This window comes from Brienomyrus brachyistius, chromosome 3 (assembly GCF_023856365.1).
Source record: "Brienomyrus brachyistius isolate T26 chromosome 3, BBRACH_0.4, whole genome shotgun sequence".
Lineage (NCBI taxonomy): Eukaryota > Metazoa > Chordata > Actinopteri > Osteoglossiformes > Mormyridae > Brienomyrus > Brienomyrus brachyistius.
Genome location: NC_064535.1, coordinates 30,817,532 through 30,844,562, shown reverse-complemented (window position 1 = coordinate 30,844,562; position 27,031 = coordinate 30,817,532). Strand labels below are relative to the sequence as shown.

General features: G+C 41.2%; 1 protein-coding gene across 10 annotated transcripts in view; it reads right to left on the bottom strand.

The window, feature by feature from the left end:
- Window positions 1–903: 903 nt before the first annotated feature.
- Window positions 904–27,031, bottom strand: part of LOC125738049 (protein arginine N-methyltransferase 8-B) — a 39,224-nt gene continuing 13,096 nt past the window's right edge. For 5 of the 10 annotated variants that reach the window (XM_049006553.1, XM_049006554.1, XM_049006561.1 and 2 more), the window contains exons 4-9: window positions 26,079–26,142; window positions 22,099–22,241; window positions 21,610–21,697; window positions 14,683–14,798; window positions 10,366–10,516; window positions 3,615–4,118 (exon numbers count right to left, since the gene is read on the bottom strand). In XM_049006553.1, coding sequence (XP_048862510.1) covers window positions 3,892–4,118; window positions 10,366–10,516; window positions 14,683–14,798; window positions 21,610–21,697; window positions 22,099–22,241; window positions 26,079–26,142 — 789 coding nt within the window. In that variant the 3' untranslated portion in view covers window positions 3,615–3,891. The other 5 variants (XM_049006557.1, XM_049006556.1, XM_049006555.1 and 2 more) reach the window with 3 other exon arrangements.

The following is a 27,031-nucleotide window of genomic DNA, read 5'->3' as shown; positions in this document are numbered from 1 at the left end:
GCAGTACAGTGGCTCACTAGATAGTACTGTTGCTTCACACCTCTGATGTTGGGCTTTAAATGTTCTCATGATGTGTGGGTTTCCTCTGGCTACAGTCCAAAGACTTTGTGGGGGCCATTTATAACTTTGGGGTGTATTATGTATTTTGGCCACTTGGGGGTGTATTGCATGGAGTGGTCTGATCATGTGAGGATAGGTGGGTATGTGGTCACGTGAGGACAGGTGGGCATGAATGGCTCTTCTTACCGTAGCACCTGTAAGACAGCATGGTACAAACAGCACGTTGCCAGCACATTAACCTACAATACTTGTGTTGTATAAAGCAAAAGGTCAGTTTTATGTGAACCGAAGATTTGGAATAAACAGGAACATCACCCATCTGCAGAAACCGCTTGGACATTGGTTATTTAAAGCTACATGTTAAGAACACTTGGCCGTCCATTCAGAGGCTTATAGGAAAGCCTCTACAAACTTAAAGTAAACTGATTCCTACATTGACCATTGTGTGTGTTCCTTGTGCTAGGCTGGCGTCTGGCCCTGTAGTCCAGTTTTGTGCCTTGTACTTCCTACGAAAGCATCCAGATTCCCGCATCGTGCTGGATTAAGTGGATTATGAGACTTCAGTGAGAGTGGGAAAAGAACGAACTGTTAGTCCTCAGAGTCATTTTATGTATAAAACCTTTTTTTTTAGGATTTTAGTTTTGCATAATCATTTAAGATACATTAAACTTGATGTTCACTAACAGATTCAAATACTCTTAAAAAATCCTTCTGTGCGGACTCCACCTAGTGGACATGCCGATGAATAAAACGATCTACTCGTTCATTCAGTATTTGGCAGGGCGGAAGTTCAGAGCTAAATATTTTTTATTCATAAAACAAAATAAAGGTAACAGATTTTTTTTGTAGGAAATGTTTTATTCACTTAAAACATATTCACAAGGATACAAATATATATGGACTGATATTCCTTTGATTTGTATTACTGCTCATCATATACTGTAGACATGACAGTTCTAAATACTGACTACGATATTACTTACAGCAGCAGTGTAATGCATGCATATATATACTTATTTACAGTACATTCCAGATTTCACACATCCCTATTTTGAGGATTTACACTAATCTGATAATAGCTAAATAAGAATCAATACAAAAGCACATAATACTAATCCAACGCAAAAGCCTGAGAATTTGTTCACACTAATAAGCGAAATAGCTCTTCGTAGTATCACTGTGTTTGTTTTTTTTTTTTAAAAAACAAACAAAGCTTCTGAATATTAATTTGCAGCGAGACCTCAGTCATTTGGTTCTTATACTAAACACTACTGATATGTGTGGAATTGACATCACTGGCAATCAAAATAAATTGTCAACTTGTTGCCCATGAATATTCATTAAGACTGAAACGACAGGTGCTGCTCACTGGAGATGCAGTGTCAGGTAAGGAACCAGAATATCTTCATCGAGGATGTGCAGTATTTCACAGTTATGAAGGAATTTGCAGCTGGTCTGGAGTGTAGTTCTCCAGCCATCACCTTGGCAGCGACTTCAGTAAGAGCACAGGTGAAGAAGAGCAATCGCGGCTCCAGGGGCACATTGGTCTGCCCAGAAACGAGTTTTGAGGGCGGGGGCCCCTTTGCATGGTGGGAACCATTGGCAGCAGCAGCCACGGGATCCTGGGGGCACTGCTTAGCTTTACTTTCCAGATTCATCCAAACTTCGCACTGGAGAATAAGCGGAACAGCAAGTCCCATAGTATCACGCACATTACTACAGGCAGAAGCTGCTGTAACGGTTGGAACGGGCCGGACGTAGGGGGATGTGGGGCTTGTGCGTAAATGGGGAGAGGGCTCCCTCTAGTGCACACCAGAGGAGTGGCATGTCACCAACAGACAATAGCAGAGGCACACACACACAGTGGGGTACTATCAGCTCAGCGCACTGTTCTGTCCCGGAAGACCACAAAACATCAGCCAGATACCCCCCATACCTACTCCAAATGGCTAAAATACCAATACAGCAACTTCAAAGAAGAGTTCACGCTTATCTAACTGATTTCCTTGCAAAGAGGTTTCTCTGTGCCAAGTCCTACAACTACATGGTTTAAACATCTTATTTGACATATTTAGTGGCCATAACTGGCAAAATTTTTCAGTCATATTCATATTTAAAGGAATGGCCATGCAAATGGCCACTTGCTTCAGACTCTAACTTATATTGGTGACATTTTACTTGACGGGGTACAAATCACATGGTATTATACTATCCATCCATCCATCCATTTTCCAAACCGCTTATCCTACTGGGTCATAGGGGGTCCGGACCCTATCCCAGAAGCTATGGGCACGAGGCAGGGAACAACCCAGGATGGAGGACCAGCCCATCACAGAGCACATGCACACACCATGCACTCACACTCACAATTTAGCAACTCTAATTAGCCTCAACATGGCTTTGGACTGTGGGGGAAACCAGGAGGAAACCCCACGACGACATCGGGAGAACATGCAAACGCCACACACGTAACCCAGGCGGAGACTCGAACCTGGGTGCTAACCACATGTATTAATTAATCACAAACTAAGTCTTAGTTACATACTGGTCTCATGGTAATTCATCATTAATGAATTGTGACACATGCTTTGTCTCAAGCAGTTACTATATTTCTTACTGTATCTGTTAATTCTGTAAACGTTTGTGAACTACTGAAGGAACAAGTCACGAATAACAAGTTAAACACTGATCATATATTTGTTAATCATTAATGAATTATACTTCTTTCATCCCAAGATACAGTTACTATATTTGTCACTATATCTGTTAATTGTGTAAACCTTTATGAACTTCTGATAAAAACTAATGAAGTACTGAATAACACAAGTGATATACTAATCTCGTTCGTTCATCATTAACGAAACATGACACATTTTTTAAACTCAGGTAGCAACTATATTTGTTCATGATTTGTACTTCGGTTATTACTAAGTTTTTGCGCTCCGTCAAGTAAAGTGTTACCATGATATTCTAAGCAATCAACACAAAATGTGTGAATCATCGCAGCTTTATCAGAAAATTGAGATAAATGTTACACTGCCTGTTGTTGTATTTTGCATGGACTTGCGAAGGGAGGAAGGTATAGAATTCATTAGGCAAATAACTTTTAAACAATTTAATTCCTTCAAATTATTCATTTAATCAGATACAAGAAAACAACCAGGGGTCCCCTGGTTGTTCAGAAAGACCTATGTTCCTCACCTGGGCTTCAAAATTTACTCTGTTACGATAATAATAATAATAATAATAATAATAATAATAGAGCTATATAAACTGTTATTCTCAAGACTCTTGTGAGGGTAAAGAGTGAAATTACTACTTTCATTGCCAGCCTTGCCAATAACCTTATAGGGGCCATACCCATCCTCCCATCTGACTCATCCTTCATGTATTAGAGCCCCTTGGCCCACCAGGGCCTTTGCCAGATTGGCACAATCTGCCCCCTAACTGGCAGACACTTAGCGCATCTTGTAGTCGTGGGAGATTGCCGCCTCACACAGCTGTCCCTTGAAGTCCAGCTCAAAAGTGAAGTCCAGGTCTCTCTGCAAGAGAAGAAAATGGATTGTCAGTCCCTGCCTTTGTGGCTGGAGCCGGAAAATAGCCCCTTTAAGTCAAGTTCTCCTTCTTTGTTCTCCCTGCTAGTATACTGGTGTTTGGCTAAAATCAGCTGTCAGTCAAAGGACACTGGTGAGAATCACAGTGACTTCTGGCAGAAACCTTGCTGTCCATTCTGAGCTGTATGGTAAGACACCACTGACGTTTACAGCTAAACTGTAGCTAATGGATTAGTTAAGATGTTAATGGTTGTACTACAAGCCATTGTGCTAATGTCTACAGACTGAGCCCATTGGCTGTTGGACATTCTGACGCTCTAATCACAGCTCCCAAAGCACAAAGACCACCCATCCCTTTACCATGGCGGGGGTGAACAGTTACCACATTCTTCTCATTGGGTTTCACAGCAATACTGCCAATGATCTCCTCGCCACGGCGCACTGTAAGGTACTCCTCCAAGTAGAAGACAGTCTGCTTCCAGTGTGTGTATGGTGCATCTGGTGCTGCAATGAGAAGAGAACACAGGTGGTGTGATTCTGCTACCTCTCAAGCTTGCTGTGATACTGAGCCAGATTTAGCTCAATATGACCCTTCAACTCTAATAGGGAACCCACTACAAATGTGGTGTAAGACTATGGAACACTTGCATTTCATCATGTGATATCCCCCTGTACTATTACAAAGCAGTGGGCAATATGGCAAAAGTATCATATCACATTTTTTTCAGGCACAATCATGATTCACAAACTTATCACTATTCTTTTTGTGTTTGTTTTTAAGATACACATTTTTTTTTATAGTACAAGCAAACATTCTCATATTTTAAAAAATATAGCCCTATAAGGTAATAAAACCTAAAAGAAAAACATACTCCAAATATTATTTCAGGTGTTTTCTTTATAGGTAGTGAGAAAGGTTTGCTGCTGCCTGATGTGCGAACCTTATCTGTGCAAATTCAGGAAATAACTGTTGGTTGCACTGCAATGGTTTTGGAAAATCCAAACATGTTCCATATTACTGGTGTCAAATTCTTCTTACGGACCAACTCCTTCATGTTGTCCATGCCACTACATTGCAAAATAGGGAATTTGTTTGTGCATGTTCCTCATGTCATGTTGCTATGAGAGCGTTAAAAGGGAGAGGGGAAGAATTCTAAGACACTACCTACTGTTTGCTGTTACTGGTTTATTAATGTGATGAAATGGATTTGGCTGACAAGACTACTTTAAATGCAGATATTGCATTGTGGAGACATTTTAATTGTTCACAATCTAATATCGTCAAATAGCACACCCCTGCTTTTACAGTTCTGGTACTTCCCAAAACTTGCACACTTGTGGTACCTCCTATAACTTGGACTGCGCTGATGTATCCCTTTACTCTTACAGTATCCACCTCCACTTATAAAACTGTGAGCTCTCCTCAAAATCGTATTGTGAACCCTGGGCAGAATGATTGTCTTTAGCTTCAGGTTCTCAAAATAAAGGTATACGGATGCAGAGGCTTTGGTATTAAACACTTCCATGTGTGCTGTTCAATGAAGTCACAGAGAGACTGACCTCTGGATCTCTTATTTCCTCCCTACGTCTAACTTGGTGATGTCAGTATCCCAGAAAAAAAAATTGAGGAGGTAAAGTCAGCCCTCGGCTTCTGCAACATGTCCTCCTTGGTGGTCTCCAGCAGAACAGTATACCCCATAAGGGCATCTAGATGTGCTGGGGTCTAATTCTTGGAAAAAATGCCTAATCTTACAAATTTTAGACTTTTGCAAAATGCTTCTAAGGCAATATGAGACCGAAAAAGCATTATAATTTTTTTATGTACTCGGGAATCACTAAAAGACATAGGGTGTGTTTCCCAATAATGATGACTCTTATCTTACGAAAGGTATTTCTAGGTCTGTTTTCCTAACAATCCCAAGACTGCTTAAGAGGGAGCTTCTTAACAGTTACTTTCATAGACGCTGGAACACCAGCTCGATGGCTCGATGTAACAACAGCGGGATGAAGCACGACCCAGAATGCAGGGTGATGTGAACAAACCCCAGGATTGGGGCATTTATTGAGTAGTTCAGGCAAGAGCAAAACCAGGAACAGCAAAACAATGACAAAGCTAAGGACTATATACTGTAGCTACAAGGAACTTAAATACGTTCTCTACTTAGGGCTAACAAGATCCAGCTGGGAGCAATACACATGGGGCTGGAACGAGAAGTAGGGCTTACAAGCATTGGGCAGGGCATGTTTGTGGCGACTATGGAATATTATTTAGCACTACACCACATAGAACATAATCATTACATTATTTAAAAGCATGCCAAATACTCATGATGTAATCATTACAATGTAAAAATGATAATGTAATCAACACAATGTAATCAACTGAAGTATGTATTTGCACCTTATGTTAGCCTCAAAGTTTCTGTTAGCTACTTTATGTTAGCCCTGTATGAATACCCACCTTTATTAGGGTTATATCATCACTATGTTGAAGGAGAAATATATTATCAACCCTCTAGTTAGCTATTGAAGAGGAGAGATTGGCCTGAGTTCACCAAAAGTTCACGGCTGAGTACAGTATTTTCAAAAAAACCAAGTAGAGATGGTCGCGCCACAATTATGTTTGGCCAAAGGACCAAACATTAAAAGAAATGACTGACAAACATCACCTAGGGGTGTGAATCAAGGGAGAAAACAATGACTGTGAATGGTTGAAGGAATGATGATGATGTTTAAGTGACCAGGTACTGTTAAATGATAAGAAAATGTATAAAAATTGGTATAAAACAGTATTGCACACACTTGCAAGTGTCCGGCCTTGGTTGTAACCTCATTGTTGCAATAAAGACTGAATTTGGATCTACATGAGTGGCTTCTGACTTCTGATCTAGCGGGGAAGGAAAAAACTACAACAGAAGGGTAGAACAGGTGAAGCAGATCGGGATGTGACACTCCAGAATTGATTATTCCCACCATGCAGCAACTACTTGACTGCCGCTTGAGAGAAAGTGGTGTAAATTATAAATGACAATGCAGGAATCCTTCATAATACTGTATCAATCAGAAAACCTAAGAATAAAATACAAAATGAACAACTTGAATAATCTAATTCTAAATATGATGTTCGCTAATTGGGTGCACGAACCCGTCTCCCCATATTGTAGTATCACCATTTTATTTTTATTAGTTCTAAAAAACTTCTGTGTGCACCAGTCTGTGCATGTCATTGATTTAGGGACGAGCAATGGCACAATAGCTGAAAGAAAAGTTGCATTACTGTTTTAACATAAGAGAGTGTCCTGTGTGCTTCAGTACTGACTACTAAAGACTATTCCAGGGGGCTTTTTTAGAGAAAATATAGCAGACTTACATGTAAACAGCGCACAGTGTCAACTTCTATCAACCTTAAGATTTTGTGACTTTAGCACATTTAGAGTGGTTTGTGCATTCCAGGGCCATCAGAATTAGGGGGAACACATCCACTCCAACTTTGGCAGAACCTCTCTCCCTTCCTTCTCAATTAATAAAGAAATAGATAATCAACACCGCGTTCCTTATTTTTCATTATAAATCCACGCATTACTAAGGGCAATTTGCTGCGCATTCAGAGCTCAGGGATTAAACCTAACAAAGATTGCAGTAATGTATCAGACAAAATAATTTTATCGTATGGATCAGTTATTTTTTAGTTAAGTGATGTTTGGTATAAATCTGTTCCCTTAACTGTTAGTCATTTTAAATGAGCAGTATCAGCCGACAACAGCGGTAAGAGACAGCTAAGAGCGACTCAGACCAGCCTTACGCAAGAACATCTTATAGAAGATATACTTAGTTAAGAAACACATCTGACCATTAAGAGACAACTTACCTTAACTTTAACAACATTGCGTTAAAAAGGTTTTGGGAAATGCACCCCTGGCCTATTAACTGCCTACATCAAATTCTCATTGTTTCCTCACAGGTCAGTAAGTGACATCTGAACACTATTTACAGTATATACCTTATAACTAATCTCAGTTCCCACAGGCTCTGCACCCTCTAACTGGGTTACAGATTAGAAACGTATTTGGCTAGACATGAAAAAATACTATTTTGCTCTGGTCTGAATGGTTTCCAAAGACTTGGATGTGTGATTTTCTGACGCATGAGTCATTTTTTGACTTGTCTCTCTGATTTTAAAGTCATGTAACAGCACAGCTCCTGAAGCATCTGTTCATACTTCCAGACCATCCCGGGTTTACCCGAGTGGTGCAAGCTGTCATTGCACAGGTGTGGCACTATGCCACTCATTACAAGAAGTAACAGCTTTTCGCGTGTCTGTTTCGCTGACCGCACGCCCCATGAGCCACCTGTCAGTCACCATCAGCTGAAGGACGTCTCCAACCACTAAGAGATACAGGCATGGGGTAAATATCCTACAGCAAATCATTCAGCTCCACAGCTGTGATTTGTTTTGATGTTGATTGTAAATAATAAAGAAAAAGGACTTTATAACAACAGGTATCAGTGTATGGACAATGCACCAATCCTATCCCCCTATGGCTATTTTCTACCTTTCAGTTACCCCACACACCAGGGGTTGGACCTAATTTATTTTTGGATAGTGCAGGAGTAAACTGCACAATGGGGGGTGAAACGATGACAGTCCTGACACTCAATGAATATTCTCTGTGGTCACCCATGATTCTGCACATAACCCATAAATCCTCTCTTTTGCGATTTTGAAAGCCTGCTTCACACAGTAAGTCCTCTGATGCTCTACCCCGAGGGTTGGTCCAGCGCCTGGCTCTCCCCACTCAGCTAGGCCTCAGAACCCGCTGCCGGCTGCTCACAGCTGCTTGATTTACACATCTCTTTGCATTTCCCTTACACACTCTTTCATCAGGTCCTTTATTCACTGCTAGCCTTGAAAGAAATAGATTCCATCCAGTCTCACAGTATAGACCTTCTGTTTGCTGAAGTAATGTATACAAAGCTAGAAACTAAGGCATAAATTAAAATGGCCTTTACTCTCTGTATTCTTGTACATTTATAGGAAGCATAAAAAAGTTCTGACAGGATTATATCTCCTGGATGAGGTAGGAATGCTGTGTGCATGTTCATGTGTGTGTAAGTGAATGTGAGTGAGAGTGTGTGTTTAAGTATGTTAGAGAATGAGTGTGTGTGTAAGCCTTTAAAGGAGCATATGTGGCGGCTGGATAATTCAGTGTCTCAGAGTTTCACTGGCCCAAGGCTGTTGGGGAAGGGGGGCGGGTAATTTTTGTGTTATATTAATAATCCATCCAATCCATGGAATATTATTTAGCACTACACCACATAGAACACAATCATTATATTATTAAAAAGCATGCCGAATATTCATGATGTAATCATCCATCCATCCATTTTCCAAACCGCTTGTCCTACTGGGTCGTGGGGAGTCCGGAGCCTATCCCGGAAGCAATAGGCACGAAGTAGGGAACAACCCAGGATGGGAGGCCAGCCCATCGCGGGGCACATTCACACACCATTCACACCTAATTTAGTAACTCCAATTAGCCTCAGCATGTTTTTGGACTGTGGGGGGGAAACTGGAGTACCCGGAAGAAACCCCACGACGACATGGGGAGAACATGCAAACTCCACACACATGTGACCCAGGCAGAGACTCGAACCCGGGTCCCAGAGGTGTGAGGCAACAGTGTCAACCACTGCACCACCATGCCGCCCCCTATGTTTATAATATATTATTTATTTGTAATTATGTAATATTATTCATATTAATCTAAATCTGCAGAATAATATTACTAAAGCCTTGAAATATATCTAGTTGAGTACACCCCATGCTCCCCTTTAGACTCACCCCTGCATGCTGCAGGTATCATTGCGACAAAGTGTGATGGCTGCTGAAAGCCTGCTGCAAGTTGCCAAATTTAAATATTATGTCAAACTAAGCTAACAGTTTATCTGCATACAAACAGCTTCTATTTTAATTTGTATAGCTTTCCCGTACCTTTGCTGCTGTGGAAGACAAACGGCGGTGGATGGAAGCAGATGAAAACATCACTTTTCTTCACCTTTCAGCTTGTTGAACAGCTGGTTTGATTACTGACTCTCGCCAGCTCTTTACCAGTAAAGGTTTAGTAGCGATTACAAGCACTGCTGTTGTTTTCCTTCACTCCACCCTAGTGTTCCATTACAGAGATGGTGAAGTCTCTTTGCTCTTTGTGTATAGAAAGGCTCCAGCTCCATGTTAATTAACTACGACAGCATCATTTTCATTGCTGTTGTGTTATCGGTGTTTTTGAGGAAAAAAAGGGCTGCTTGGGCTGAATCTCGTTGTACTTTTTTTATTCACACATATGCCCATAAATACGTTTCTACCGCAGGTCTGTTTTAGCCGCGAATGTGAGCGAAGCGCTCGTGCTTACTTTGTATACTGGTTCCGCTCTGTGGACTGGATGCATAGAATGGATACTTTCTGTTGAGATGTTGAATCATTAACGTTGTGCTATTTTGGTAAGCTAATTCGTATTTACAATTGACACACTGTACAGTATTTTTTTTTTTTGAAATGAAACGTAATGCAGCGTAAGCACACTGTGCGACAGCAATGATCCTCCGAGTGAAACATGGTGATCACTAAGCAGTACATATTCATGCGGATTACACGAAGTATCGAAGCAAAGAATTTTTTTTGTAGTCGAGTTATTCGAGTTACTCGATGAACCGTTGCAGTACTAGATGTATTGCACCACAGAAGAAACCCTACCTGTGGAGAAGCCAGTCTTCTTGTGACATTTGGTGAACTCGATGTTGAAGTAGGTGACCAGAGCATGGACGTAATCATTACGCTGGATTTGGAGGCAAAAGGCCGAGGTGAAGGACAGGTCGTCAGCCTTAACCGTGTAGATATCCACTTCCTATGTGGGGACAACAACCATCAAATATCTGTCCAATTTAGACCCAGCTTAACATTAACCTCCACCACAGCCAGTAGGACCACACTATAAACATGATGCTGCATATTCTGGCTGAAAATAGGGTGAGTAAAAGGGGTAACAACACTGCTTCTAACTGCAAGACAAAGCCACTTGTGCCTAAACATTGGTCTGGATGCTATTAGTTTATAAATGGTCCTTTTTTATAATGTGATTTGACAAGGCAGTGATGGACTACAATACCTGCTGTTATCCTTCAAAATGAAATAACCACACTGACTGGAATGCATATGTTCTGGTGACCTGTGTGAATTCAGTTCCAGACATGACTATCAATCATGTGAGGCAAAAGAGTTTTTAATCTCTGGTCTTTGTGAATCTCTGTGGTAAATTATTTCACACAGACAGAAGGGGTTGGCTGCAATACTCTGTCAGCTGAGCTGTCCTGTCAAAGTAAGGATTGACTGAATTGTAGAAGATGTGGGTGTTGGGGTTGGACAAGTGGGATGAATTGTAATTTCCTTTTGGGTTACCAAAGGGAGCCCTACAATGTACAAAGTGTAATTAGTGACAACGCTGGGATAGTATTTTCAGAATACAGAAATATACAGAATATAGAAATGAAGAGTTCAGATGCAAAAGCCACTAAACGCCACTTCCATCAAAAATGAGATAATGTTGAGTGAATGCTCTCCACACACAGTATACGTAAATCAAATAATTTTGCTACAAAAACTGCTAAATAACACTCTCCACCTCATCTGAAATATCAATTTGTTGGCAAAATCCTTTAAACACCACTACCCTTTTGTAGCAAAATCCTCTACGTTCTGAGAGCCAATCAGAACACACGATCGAATCATGTGACTTCCAGTATTCGTCGTCGGGTTTTTGTAAACAGCGTTTTTGTGACTTTAAAATAAATCGAACATGGAGTATGACGGCATGGATGAGCCTGTCCTAATGACAGTAAATGGACAAAGAAAATGTCATCGCCCTCAAAACTCTGCCCGTTATAAGGCGAAAGAAAACCGATACAGCGAAAATGACTTGGTCGCAAGTATAGCATGCACTCATGATTCATCATGCGCTGCTGTTACTCTCACGGAAACGAACGTATCATACATCAAACGATAGCTCTATTACACCTGCGATAAAGTCAAACAAGATGCCATTCTTCTGTCTCATATGGATGTTATGCCATGCAAATGGAGGCGGCAAGAAGTGGAAGTTAAAGAGAAGACAAAGAGACGTGTTGATCAAGTATATGGTTTTAAAAGAGGATAAAACATATTTTTTTGTAGATCAAACTTTTGTGTTATACATTAATATTATACTTTATGTATTTTGTTTTGAATTTTTGTCTGCGTATTGTCTGTTCTGTTGTTAAAATAAATGTACTGCCATTTTGTGCCATTGTGGCTACAGCCTACATTGTGAATCTTAAAATTTTTTTATCATATAATATGAGGCCTGTTGCCTTCATTCATACTGGGCAGAAGAGTGACTGCAGAGAAATTGGGTAGGATGAGCTCATGATCACAGGTCCCATCTGAAAATGGGTATGGAATATGGGTATGAGTATGAATGAACCTATCCCCCCCATTGTGTGTGCTGACATTATTTTCATTGTTTCCAGTTGCATCTTAAGTGATTTTGCAACTCTTTCCTATGTCTTTGTGGGCGAGGTGTATTTAGTGGTTTTTGCGAGAAAAGGACCTGTGGATTTAGCTGGTTTTGACGCAAAAGAGAAAAATATTTGTCAAAAAACAGTGAACTGGCTGAAGTTACATTTCTGAAAAAAAAAACATTTTTTTTCATTAACTAATATTCTTATCATTGCCTTTAAATTGAAGTGACTGAACTTGAACATAGGTGCCTGATAAAAAATGTTCTTTTAACAGAAAAGTAGTCAGGCGGATTTAGACTGTTTTGCATCTGAACTCTTCAAATATTAATTTATCAAAGCACATTGTGAAAAACAGACATGATGTGGTCGGTTCTCTGAGCAGTGAACTTGGGAGACAAGTAACTCTACACCTGTAACTGATTAATGGGATAAAGCAGGTCTGTGCTGCGTAGATAAAGGAAGAGTGACAGACCTATTGTTAAGTTCCGTCCATCCGTCCGTCCATCCATCCATCCATCCATCCATCCATTTTCTGTTCCATCCAAGGTCACTGATTATGTACAATTACCACCTTGTACACCAGCTTGTGCTGTCAGACCATTAGATTACTCCAAATTTAACAGCACATTTGATATTTCTTCAGTCTATATGTTCTCATGTCACACCCCTCCTCGTCTCTCATCACTGGCTCCCTATTGGCACTTACATTAAGTTCTAGTCCATGATGCTAGCCTTCAGATGCATTAATGGACAGGTACCCATCTCAATCAAAAGGCTCCTCAAGACCTCTATCCCATCTTACCCATCTTCTCCACCATATAAGAAGAGTCAGCCCAGATACTTCTCTTACATGGTTCCCCAGTGGTGAAATGAACTGCCGAACCACATTCAGTCAACACATTTTCTCTCTGCCTTCAAGAAATGCCTAGTCGACACCCTGACAGCATGAATGCTTGCAATGTGCTATTTTCCTTGCTTTTATGTCACATGAACAAAAGTGTCTGCTAAATATGTACATGTAAATTTCCTAAAATGACATTGCTTGTAATGAAAGACTAATAATATGACATGTGATTTACATACTTATTTTAAATCATTCAGCTCTTCAAATGCAAAGAAGCTGAGTTGATTTGACATTGATCTCACTCTATGTTAATGATACATTATGTGATAACTACACCAAGAATCAATATACTGATATCAATATACGACAGATATCAAAGGCCTTCAGACAAAATGCTAGAGACCTGGGAACCTGTAGACATTATCATTCCAGCAGTATACTCATAGCTGACCCCCTATGTCTTTCAGTCAGCTACTCGTCACTGATGTAAACATCCATCCATCCATCCATTTTCCAAACCGCTTATCCTACTGGGTCGCGGGGGGTCCGGAAGCAACGGGCACGAGGCAGGGAACAACCCAGGATGGGGGGCCAGCCCATCACAGGGCACCCTCACACACCATTCACTCAACTGATGTAAACAGAAAATCAGTATCCCTGACAACAAAGGGAAATTTACTGCCAGTGATACGTCAGCAGGGTCATGCCTGCTTGCCACTAGAGGACTCTGTCCTATCTAAAGTCAGGCCTCCATGCAATTCACCCATTTTGGGGGCAAACGTTTTACCAGAAATAACTATGTAAAGGAAAAAATAAAGTATTCCAGGGGGACCCAGATGAGATAGAGTTTTGCTGATGGTGACTGCTAATTCTCCTACATGAAGATCTCACCACCAAAACACGCTGAAAAGTCACCTATGGACCACTTCAGATACTGAAGGATCAGGATCAATTTTATTCATAAAGTACTTTGCAGCATATTTTGTTTGTTTGGTGCTGTGTGACAGCTGGCACATCGGCTCTAGCCTCACACGTCAAGTGAACATTCCTTTGAAAATGGCTTCTATGAATGCCAGAGACACACACATACAGCCTCCATCCTACACACAAACATACAAATACAGTGCATTGCATCTTAATGCATTCTCTTATTTGTTTCGCCCATTTGTGTTTTTGCAGCGGTGTCTGCGCTTGTGGTCCATTGCCAAGACGTCATTTCACTGTGATGCAAAATGCGTCACTGGTGACACATTGTGTCTTGCCACTAGAGGGCTCTCAAAATGCAACATTTGTTATATTGATATTGAAGAAAAATATATTGTGATGGTTATCGCTATCGTTTTATCACCCAGCCCTACTTCACACTATATTCATGAATGCTTTACATTGCATTCTGTTGTCTATTACCAGAAACAGAAATTAGTTTTATAGACTAAGGAGTAAAAATTTCAGCGAAGAAGGAAAACAAAGGATAACTGATGAACTGGATGGCTTAGTCTTCAAACCTTAGTCCTATAGTACTTGTGTGGGACAAAGAGAATAGAGGAGTCAAAGCAAAGCAATTCACAAGAGTTGCTTTGTATGAAAAAACCATGATTTCTGTCAAATGCACAGTACTTTTGATTGATGCTGTAACTACACAGCTCACAGATGTTGGGACATCAGGACACTTACTTTTATCAGGCAGGAGTTCGTCACCACCTGTTTGGGGTCCACGACATCTACCAAGGGTTCCTTTATGGCTACGTTACGGATGCAGCTCATGTCAAAGCCATACACATTCTCCCACCCTGTGGAAAAACACACAAAGAAATGCAAATGTGATTTACTTACAGATTTAATGAATCTCGAATATATCCCAACAATGGTAAAAATGGTAAAATGGTCTGAAGAAGCTGTCCCTGCAGAGCCTGAACTTTTGGGATATTATGACAGACGTACACCTTAACCTGTAGGCCTCGCTCCTACTACCCAGCATTAGGCAGAGCTGCTGTGATATCACCAGACATGTAGCCACATAGAAAAATTATGGGGTGGGGGAAATGAAAAATTCTGTCAGACACATGCAGTCACAGTGCCTGAATGAAGATCACTGCACTGCACTCCATGACTTTACTACATCGTTAGCACTCCCTGACATGGGGCTGGGAAATATAATATCGATTTTATATGGCGCATGCGCAATTAATCACCAGGGCTTCGAATCAAAGGCGAAGAATGGATTGACCAAAGAATATCTAAGAACTGTGAACATGGCTTCTCATTAATTCAATGATGCTACTAGTAGGTTTTTCAAATTTAAGATCTGATTTAAGTATCTCTGTCTGACAGTGCTCCTTCTCATAAGATTCACATTTCAAGAGGGGTATTCTCAAAAATGACCTCTTGGCAGCTGAATGGAAAGACTTGAAAATGTCATATTTGACCCTGGAAGTTTATATTGAAGGAGTTGAGTTGAGATAGTTATATTTTCAGCATTTATAGTTCAGTTATGCGTCTTTCAACTGTATAAGTTTCACATCCTTACATTAGCACTCCCAGATGTTAGTATGTCCAGACATTTGCACACCCTTACATTAGCACTGCCTGACATTACCACTCCCTGACATTAGCACTCCCTGACGTTAGCACTCCCTGTTGTTAGCATATCTTTAGATTAGCACTCCCAGATGTTAGTATGTCCAGACATTTGCACACCCTTACATTAGCACTGCCTGACATTACCACATCCTGACATTAGCACTCCCTGACGTTAGCACTCCCTGAGGTTAGCACTCCCTGTTGTTAGCATATCTTTAGATTAGCACTCCCAGACATTAGCACATCCTGACACTAGCACTCCCAGATGTTAACGCTCCCTCATCCGCACCCTTCACATGTGACTCTGTTGAGTGTGGTTACTCTACAGAAACCTCTCTGCTGTTCTGTCAGTTTAATGAAAATTCAAGTTATGTGAGAATGAAGTGAGAGAAATTGTGTAGGTTGGCGACACCCCTCAGCGGGTAGCATGGTTATGTGTGCATGTGTTTAGTCAGCGGGCAGCATCATGTCAAGCACCACACTCGTCTGGGGATGGATCTCTACTTGGCCCCTAATGCATTCATGTGTTTGCAGGCTATTCATCACACAGCACAAACAAATGTGGTTTAGTTGAGTCCAGTGTCATAGCAGCGAAAAAAATTTTCTCAGTTGACATAGTTATGCTTTTTATATGCCTGGCCCTAGGGGAGGCTCTGCAGCTATACCCTTGAGCTAGGTGCTTAGCCTGAATTGTTTCACTGAAATAGCTATATAAATGAAATAGCTATATAAGCTATGTAAATGGATAAAATTGTAAGTCCCTCAGGATAATACTAAAAGCTAAGCAAATGAATGTAACTGTAAGTATGTAGTCCAGGCTCCAGTTCAGCCATCATTTGGAGTTTAATAAACTTGCATATAAAGCTGGTGTAGGGGATTTACCACCTGCCTCTGCAGTCTGTCAAACTACCATATGAGGCAAAATAGGCACTGGATCAATGCGGAGATTCAATCTATAGGCCATCCTGCCCCTAGATCACACTGAGGTCAGGTGCCAGAGAATAGCCCTTCAGAAGTATTACAGTGTGGTAATTATGAAGCCCTCAGTAAATACACTGTGACAGGGTTACCATGTAAATGAGAACATAAGAAATTTACAAACGACAGGAAGCCATTCAGCTCAAGCTAGTTTGGGGAGAACTTAACTAATAGCTGGGAGTTGTTCAAATCTTATATAGCTCTGATTTAAAGAAACCCAGGGTTTTAGTTTGCGCTACACTAGTAGAAAGACTATTCCATACTCCAACTACACGCTTCCTCAAATGTGCTTCCTCAGATTCATTTTAAAATGTTCTCCCGCTAATTTCCACTCATGGCCACGAGTCCTTGTATTTACACTAATATTAAAATAGCCATTTGGCTGAACAGCATCCAGACCTGTTAGAATCTTATATACCTGGATCATGCTCCCCCTTATTCTCATTTGCTCGATACTAAACAGATTCAGCTCAGCTAACCTCTCCTCATAAGACATTCCTCTAAGACCAGGGATCATTCTAGTAGGTATAAACTTGATATTTCTGCTCCCTGCATGGATTACCTTACATTTATCTATGTTAAATTTCATCTGCCAGGTCCCAGCAAAGCCCAGTCACTAATTAAATCAAGATCCCGTTGTAGCCTCTGTGCTGCTAGTTCAGTATCAGTTACATCACCCGCCTTGGTGTCATCTGCAAATTTAACCAGTTTACTGCATGTATTGGTGTCAATATCATTAATGTAAATTAGGCACAATAGTGGTCCTAAAATTGAACCCTACGGTACCCCACTATGAACGCAGACCCACTGTGACATTGTGCCTCTAATAACTACTCGCTGCTTCCTGTCTATTAACCAGTTTTCGATCCAAGCTGCTACAGTTCCTAAAATCCCTGCAGTTCTGAGCTTAAGCAAGAGCCATTTGTGGGGGACATCAATGGCCTTCTGGAAATCTAAGTATATCACATCGTAGGCCTTTTTGTGATCAATTTCTCTTCTAGCTTCCTCAAGGAACTCAAGTAAATTTGTTAAACAGGATCTATCTCTCGTTTCCTCCAGGTACTCCGGTTTCCCCCCACAGTCCAAAAACATGCTGAGGCTAATTGGAGTCGCTAAATTGCCCATAGGTGTGCATGTGTGAGTAAATGTTGTGTGAGTATGCCCTGCGATGGGCTGGCCCCCCATCCTGGTTTGTTCCCTGCCTCGTGCCCATTGCTTCTGGGATAGGCTCCGGACCCCCCGCGACCCAATAGGATACGCGGTTTGGAAAATGGATGGATGGATGGATGGATCTATCTCTCCTAAATCCATGTTGGCTATCCCTCAGAATGAATCCAGATAATCTACCATTTTAACTTGGATTATAGCTTCCATTATTTTTCCAGTTATGCAACTTAAACTGATTAGCCTATAGTTTACTGGATTACTTCTATCCCCTTTTTTGAATATGTACGTTATATTAGCACACTTCCAATCAGAAGGTACCACACCAGCAGACAACGATTTCTGGAAGAGTAAATTTAAAGGTTGGCTAATAATATCCCTCATCTCTTTTAAAACTATAGGTAAGATTCCATCGGTTCCCTGCAATTTATTCATTTTGAGCTTAGCTAGGGTTTCTACCACATCAGCCTGAGTTATACATATATTAGTCATAGACGACACTTAAGTACTAAATGATGGTAAGTTACAGTACTCGTGTTCTCTACTGTGAACTGTATCAATTTTGGGGGTGGCATGTTAGCACTGTTGCCTCACACCTCTGGGACCCGGGTTCGAGTCTCCACCTGGGTCACATATGTGCGGAATTTGCATGTTCTCTCCATGTCATCGTGGGGTTTCCTCTGGGTACTCCAGTTTCCCCCCACAGTCCAAAAACATGCTGAGGCTAATTGGAGTTACTAGATTGCCCATAGGTGTGCATGTGTGAGTGAATGGTGTGTGAGTGTGCCCTGCGATGGGCTGGCCCCCCATCCTGGGTTGTTCCCTGCCTCGTGCCCATTGCTTCCAGGATAGGCTCCAGACCCCCCGCGACCCAGTAGGATAAGCAGTTTAGAAAATGGATGGATGGATGGATGGATGTATCAATTTCAATTTCAACTATAAAGCCCTTACTATCCTGCAAATGAGTGATTTCAGCTTTTAGAGCTCTTTTGGAGTTAAAATATTGGAAGAAACTTTTAATGTCATCCTTAGCCTCCAATGCAATATTCCTTTCTATATTCCTCTTGGCGAGTCTAATGTTATTTTTTAACTTAGCCTGTAGACTTAGATACTCCTGCTTTATTTTGAAATTATTTTCCATTTGTGGAACAGAGCCCTTTTCCTCCTGACTTTATTCATAATTTCTGTAGTAAACCACCTTGGTTGCAGTTTCCTAAGTTTAGTTTTGCTGGAAAGAGGTATGAATTCGCCTTGCACTTGCAACAATGTGCTTTTAAAAAATTCCTATGCCTCTTCAACAGTTTTGCTTTTTAACTCCATCCAGTTTACAGCTTCTAATTTCGGTGTCATACCATTAAAGTTAGCCTTCCTAACATTGTATACTTTTGTTTTGGACTTTGCTCTTCGGACACTAAAATTAACCTCAAATTTAACCATGTTATGATCACTACCGTCCAGTGGTTCTAAAACCTCAAATTTTCCAATCCTGTCCTGGTTATTAGAGAAAACAAAATCAAGAAGGGCTTCTCCCCTGGTAGCGGTATTAACAAACTGAGTAAAAAAAACAATCCTGTTCTAATTCAACCATCTCAAGTTCATTTACAGAAGTCCCACTGTATCCTAGGTAAATTAAAATTACCCACAACCACTTGATTTTTTTTTTCCATTTGAGCTTTTAGCATCTAGTTTTACCCATATGGCTTCTGTATTTTTATTTTTATCATTGAGCTCCCTTGCCTGCAAGTTTTCTTTTACATATACTGCAACACCACCTCCCTTCCTGCCTATCCGGTCTCTACGGAATAACGTGTAACCATCCATATTATATTCCTCTCCATCACTGTCACTCATCCATGTTTCTGTTGTTCTAATAATGTCGTAAGTGTCTGATGAAATTAAAGCCTCTAAATCATGAATTTTGTTTCTAATACTCCTAGCGTTTAAATACAGACCGCAAAGGGTAGGCTACTTACGGTATTATTCTTAAATAATATTAATTGGGGCTTTCCATCTCTCCCCACCTATATTCTTAACTAACCTCCCTGCCCCCCCCCCCAATCCCTACTTTAAACATTCTTCAACTACTCTACACATACAGTACGCCTTCCCAATACACTGGTTCCCCTCTGGTTCAGATGCAAACCGTCCAGCTTGAACAGGTCCCATGTGTTCCAGGAGGTCTTCCAGTGCCCCATAAACCTAAACCCCTCTTTCCCACACCACCCTTTTAGCCACGCATTTAATCTCCTTATCTCAGCTAACTTAACCTGGCTTGCACTTGGGAATATTCTGGGAAGTATTCCAGAGAATACCACTGTGGATGTTCTGCATCCATTCTTATCTGCGACCTCTATAAATTTTTCCTGCAGAACAGGCCACCTGCCCTTGCCTATGTCATTGGTGCCAACGTGCACCATGACCACTGGATCCACCACGGCTGCGGCCAAAAGCCTGTGCACACGATTTGGAAGGTCCCCTACCTGGGCAACAGGCAGGCAAGACTCCATATGGGACCCTCTATCACGGGGGCATACATAACTATCTACACCTCTAATAACTGAATCCCCTAATACCACATACCACAACCTCCCTCTTCTTGGGGGGAGGGGGCTCCTTGGTGCCCAAGGGCCCACCTGCCTCCCCAGTCTCTTCCGGCTCTAAAGCTGGAAGCATCTGAAAGCGGTTAGACACCATCACTTCAAGTGATACCGCCTCTGTGTGCGCCCTTTTCTACGTCTATGACCTACGTTCACCCAGTTCTCTCGACCTATCTGTTCTTCATTCTCCCCCCTCCTCGCTTCTGACGTACACAACGTCTCCCTAAAAGGCGTATTATCTCTTTCCTCCTGAAACTCCTGGTTGTGTTGGATGAGAGCCAGTTGCTCCTCGAGGTAGCGAACCATGACCATGAATGAGTCCAATTACATCGCTCGCAGATGAAGTCCGACTGGACACAAACATCCAGAAGGGCAAACATCTTGCAAATACAAGACTGAGCTGGCCTCATAATTACCCAACTCACTATGACCCCAGCCCAGTATATTAATATAGGGTATTTAACTTTTAGTTGATCTAATTAATGTATAGTTAAAACAATAAAGTGCCGAGTACAGTAAAACACTACATTAACACTTGCTTTAAAAGGGAACTTTTTAAATTATCCAACAGCGTCAGAGATAACAACCTTTGAAATTAAACTTTTAAAATGACCAAATTAACAATTACCTACCCAAAACTAACTTCTTGCTGAACCATGTTTAACTAAAATAAAGCGAAGTTGCTCTAGAAAGGTCTGCTACTTCCAGAGCAGGAAAAAAATTGGAAAATGTCCTCCCAGCCCCAAATAGCGACCGAACAAAGCTTAGGAGCAACTGTCCGTTTCTTTAATGTTACAAACGTTAGATAATATTACCCCGTGGATATTTGTCGCGAAGGTATGTGGACTGAAATGGCGCTCACTCGACACCCGCAGTTATCGATAACACTCGCGCTGTCTATTAACAAGGACAGACAAGCACTCACGCCGACCAAAACAAAATTAAAAATGAAACAACCACCCACGTAACCGTACTGGCACACAAACACTCAAATACACTTCCAAATAATTCCAGTCAACTACTTAAACAGGCGCACAACAGAAGTGCACAGTGTCTAGACTACTCCCTCACAGTTAAGGAATCCCAGCAGCCTCTATAGCAATCCCAGCAGCCACAGCGAGTCTTAATTGTCGAGCGGTAATTTTGATTAACTGGCTACCTTTAGTCACTTACACCTGACACAGAACATATACATCTGTGTTCCTGTGTTTTGTGTGTGAAAGGCCCATCAGTCCTGTCCGGGGACTGGAGCAGAAAACTAGTTCGAACCGGTTGCACTTACAGTGGATCTTGAAGTCCTTGTACTGTCGGTCCTCAATGGCCACCACATAGAGAGCAGCACGGTCTGGAAATATAAGCCCGCCAGGTTTCTACCAGGGGTAAATCAGACAGAGGCACTGCAATTTGGACCACACACATGGATGATATCACTTCTTGGACCTGAAAGAACCAACTAAAATCCTGCAGACCCCCCACATCACCCCGAACCTGCCTTTTTCTTACCACTTAGACAATGTATGCATGCATATGTAATTAATCACAACCAGGTAACACAGAAAAATTCACATATTTACTCATAAACACTCCTACATGACAATATAAATGACGATGCAATAGTTTCTCAACTGCTCTTCAAGACACACGCACTACCACCCACTAATTCACAAACTGATCAACAGACAGATATGTAGACATCCTTGCTGCCCAGCTTGCACTCTCCAGGACAGCTTCAGACCACTCTGCAGAGCATCTTTACAACACTGCCCCCTACCAGCCATTTGTCCCTGGCGAAGATGACGGTGTTGAGCATGGACTCATAAAAGAGGCAGTATCCCATCCACTCTGAGATGATGATGTCTACCTTCTCCACAGGTAACTCCACCTCCTCCACCTTGCCCTTGAAGATGGTGATGACTGGAGAACAAACAGGGGGGACAACTGTGGAGTCATCATCTTTCAGAGCTACAATAGAACATCCTAAAGGTTTAGCATGATGTTTTCCCACATGTTAAAACTGTGAACATGCTGCAGAACTCTTGTGTTGACATAATTCCATCAACTGTACACCCTTTTGTTAATCGCATAAAAGGTCCCCTGGCTTCTCAGCTGTGAATGAGGTCCCCACTTCCAAAAAGCCAATATTTGTCCAGTCAATAAGTCCTTTTCATGAGCACAAAACGAGCTGAAAGTGGACCTTTCTTCAAAATCAAAACCAAAAATGCAGTGTTTTGGGTTTGTCTACTAAATCTTACCGATGTGAATATTGAAAACTACAGCTGGATTGAAACATTTACCAACCCTCTCAGGTGTTTCGATGGCAAAAACTCATGAACAAGGACATATCAAACCCTATACATTTTAAATAGGGCAAATAAGGATGGATTTTTGTCAATGTTCCCATAACCAAGTGGAGCCCATCTCCAGCTGAGAATCAGCAGGGGCCAGGAGCGTGGTACCTTCACTGGAAACAGCACTGGACGTAGCACCAGAAGGTTTCAGGATCGAATTTAGATCTATTCTACATACTGATTATTTATTTTGAATTCCATCAGAAAGAGTTCAGTGGTATCAGTGACTGCATGTAAAATACAGCACAAAATGTGCTTTGGAGGACTTTAAAGGTTGAGGTTAATGGAGTTCACCCAGAAATTTGTACAGATAACACCTGCATCAGGTGGGTTTGCAGATTGACTGTAGCATTAAAATGTGACATGCTTTTGTCACACCAGGTCGTTCCTCCTTGAACCTGTACCACTCCTGGTTTACAGGCCTGAATTTCATTCTTCTGCACATGGTCATGGGGAGAACGGCATCCAATGGTCGGAAAAAATCTTTGGAGTAAAGCTGGATATAATTAAAAGGAAGATCCAATCAGTAAGACTTGGGGATGTTTGCACCAAAGCATTTTAATGCATTGAATATTCATGGTTCACTATCTGCTGGGTAACAAACGGACTCAGCTTACCTTAGCAATAATAATCCTGAACCAGCTTACCTTAGCAGAAATCCTATTTAAATGTAAAAAAATATATTTTATAACTGCATCAGGTTTCAGTCAATTATTTTCTGTCAAAATTATTCATAATGATGAAAATCTTAGACAAAATAGATTTGAGGTGACGTTTTTAAGCTCTAGAAGGTACCGTCACAGACAGGACAGACACGTGTGATAGCTGGTTGTCATCATTCAATCCCCTGAAATAAAGAACATGGTATCTCCTCAGGACCTCATCTCAATCTCTGCATTATGCTGCCTGCTATGGAGAAGTCTGGAGAATGAAGACCAACCGGGGAGGGGGGGATATCTACCTCTTTCTAGTGCTGCCTACTGTCAGCTGCTCACTTACAGGGCAGTGGAATAGAGACAAGGAGCATTCTCCTCGAAGCATGTTTCAATGCTCGGAAATTTGAGTGAAGCGAGTCAGGTGGTGTGCAGCACAGGTGGATGTGCTAGTCTTTACCCATCTGTGTGCATGTTGGGTGCTGGAGGAAGAATGACTGCGGGATTAATTGGCCATTCTAGAGAAATTGAAGCCAGACCTGGCAGAACATGAGTGTGCAGAAGACTGAAGATTACAGATTAGCATTAATTTAGCAAGACACACCCCTGACATATAAAGCTGTATGTCAGGCACATCACTGGCAGCAGACCAATCAAGAAGCTATCAACATCCTACCGAATCATCAGGAATAACCAATCATAGAGACAGTCAAATAAATGAAAACATCCAGCTGCTGATTCTATGCAACAGCCACTAGAAATACTACAAAGCATGGCAACAGTGTAAAAGTGAGGGTCAACCAACTAAGGATCGGATGTGACAAGTATCACCTGAGTAAGTTTACTAAGAATATCCCAGAAGTCCTTAAGGTCCTCCATCAATGCTGTTACTGTTCAGCCTGGATATGACCAAGCAGTAGGAAGTGACAATGTATATGTACAGTATAGTCAGAAGTGTCCAAAAGCAGTCTCTATTGAACTCATTCCCCTAGAAATAAGACAGAAAATTAAATAACCTTGCAACCTACATTTTACTAAAAGACCAAAACTGGCAGACAAGTGGCCGATTTAATATCTCCGATCCAACTGCTCACCACAGAGAAACCATTATTTGTTCAGTGACAAGTGACAAGGCAGGTGAACTAAACCAGTTAATGATCAGAGAGATTATCACCTTTTATATCTGTTATGCCATAGATAGGGACACTTAAAATGTTATAAAACAAGACATTCATTGTTGAAAATATAGCCATTCCCTCCTCATAAATTACTCCAACTCACAAAAGAGTTGGTTTTAGAAAACTTCTTTAGGAAAAGTTCACCATGATAACGTTACATTGAGCAATGGTTATAGCCCAGTTTACATGCACAGGAGGAGAATCGATTTAATGACCTAAGTATGTCCGACTTTGCTACAATAGGTGGCGATATGATTCCATTCAGCTTGTTGGTATTGGGCTTTTTCCAGTTGACCCATTACATCACTGACGTAAAAAATGACTTGTCCTTTATTATTAATGTTAAGTGACAAATGAAGTGACACAAGTTCTAATTGCGATCTGGTCGAAGAACAGATATAACAAGATCAGGATATCCTTAACAAGAAATGAAGTAATTTGTATAATATACTATGACAGCACGGTAAGGGAAATTTTTCAGATATTACGATGTGATTTTGTTGCATTAAATATTCGGGTATTTATGAAACAAAAAGGAGTTCAACATAAATTTCTCGCGAACCCGTCTGGGAGTGATATAAACAGCTAGGATGAGAATGATTATGATTGTCTCGGAGAAGACAGCTTTGTATGTCAGGGGTGTGACATACAACCACATTTTACAGGAGGTTATTAATCTTAACTTCAGCTTTGATTGTAAAACACCATAATAAACAAGCAATGTGAGTTTATTAGGCTGCTTAAGGCAAAAAGTGACATTGCCTTTAAAAAGAATGATTACGTCAGGGGAGGCAATCAGTGGCAAGGGGGGCGTTTACAGCACCTCATCCAGCCCTATAATATACTGCAGCCATTTTTCGAATTTAGTACAAAATCCCCTGTTTCTCGTTGTGATGACACTCGGTGCTGGTACCAGTTTTTATGCCAGTGTAAAACCAGCACCTTAAAGTACCGTACTTTTGTTACAATTTTGAAGTACCAAAAGTATGGTACCTGGTGCAATGCCCTTTAGTTGAGCAGTGAAATGGATAGCTTTAGAGCGCTGCACATTTCGTACGTGCAGTATGTCTTCTGCTATGCTGCTCTGAGCTTCTTCTGTTACTTGCAGGTCAAAGTCCCAGGGGGAGGGGGGACTGTGGAGCATGCGCAAAGCACCTAGGCTCGTTTGAGTCCATTTCAGCGTATACATGCAAGAGTAAATCGACTCCCAATTGCATTATCGGGGTGTCTTAGTCTGATTAAGAGAAATTCGATTTACTACAATTTCAGTCGGACTAACATGTTTACATGTACTTTAAACATCCAGTTTTAATTAGACTAACACAGTAATTCGTTTTTCTTAGTGTGCATGTAAACATAGTGATTTATTTAATGAAACGATTTTCACTGATTCAGGTCCTCTTGAGTCTTAGTGAATGTTCTGACAAATTGCAGATCACAAAGGGGTTTATAGGCAGTTTTTTGCTCACAAGCTGAGCCTGTAAGTTGTTCTCTTCATCTACGTTCATCAGGCTGCCTTCACATTCTACATGACCCATACGCTGGTCCTGCAGGGTAAGCCTTATCTCTTACCATTGTCCAGATGGTTGGATTTGATGATTTTCTCTGAGTATTCTGATATGCTTGAACATTCAATCTGTGAATGGAGAAAAAGGTAAACAAACTAAATTCTTCATGAGAGACACAATGCATTATTGCTCCTCTTGGTAATGTCACATGACCTTTGACTGTTGTGTTTGGTAAGAAACACACTGAGTCACTGAGAGGCAGCTGGTTTTATTTTTTCCAAGTGCCTTTTGGGGTAAGCACCCTTCCCTCTGTGTGAGTGCGTAGGCAAGTGTGTACAAGTTAAGCTGTCCTGTAAAAAAACGTGTGTGTGTGTGTCGGGGTGTGGGTTAGATATATTTTACAATGTCCCCACAATGTGATAAAAACCTGTTATACTGATATAGTGGGAACCATTTTTTCATTTTCCACAGGCGGGAAATTCAAGTTTATAAAAATCAGCAAATGCAATCAAAAAACTAAAAATGCCAATAGACTTGTAAGTCTCGTATTTTGTCCGGTTACTCATAGTTAAGGTTAGGGCTGGGTAGTGGTTAAGGTCGTCATGTTGTGATTACAGTTTTCCCCATATTAATGACTGTAGGGTCCCCACAAAGATACAAATACAAATGTGCGTGGGTGGTATTCCACAGTAGGTGTCTGCTGTTCTCCTTGTACTGAAACTGAGGGCCATTGCGTGTCTGCAATCTTCCTTTCAAACTGACACTCATATCATGAATGAGCTGTAAGCGTACTGCTGCAGAGTTCAGACAAACTCCCAAATAATCTCCTCATGCGCTAGTAAGTTTTGCCTGTCTCCTGTAACAATGTACTAATATCCATCACAAAGAGTGAACAAACATCTATCTGCAGATACCACATGAGGGCAGATTGGGCACCCTGGGGCTCTCAAGGAAGGACGGTGGGTGGGGATTTGCAGTTATCTTTTTATGTCAATTATGATGTATTTTTGGAATCCA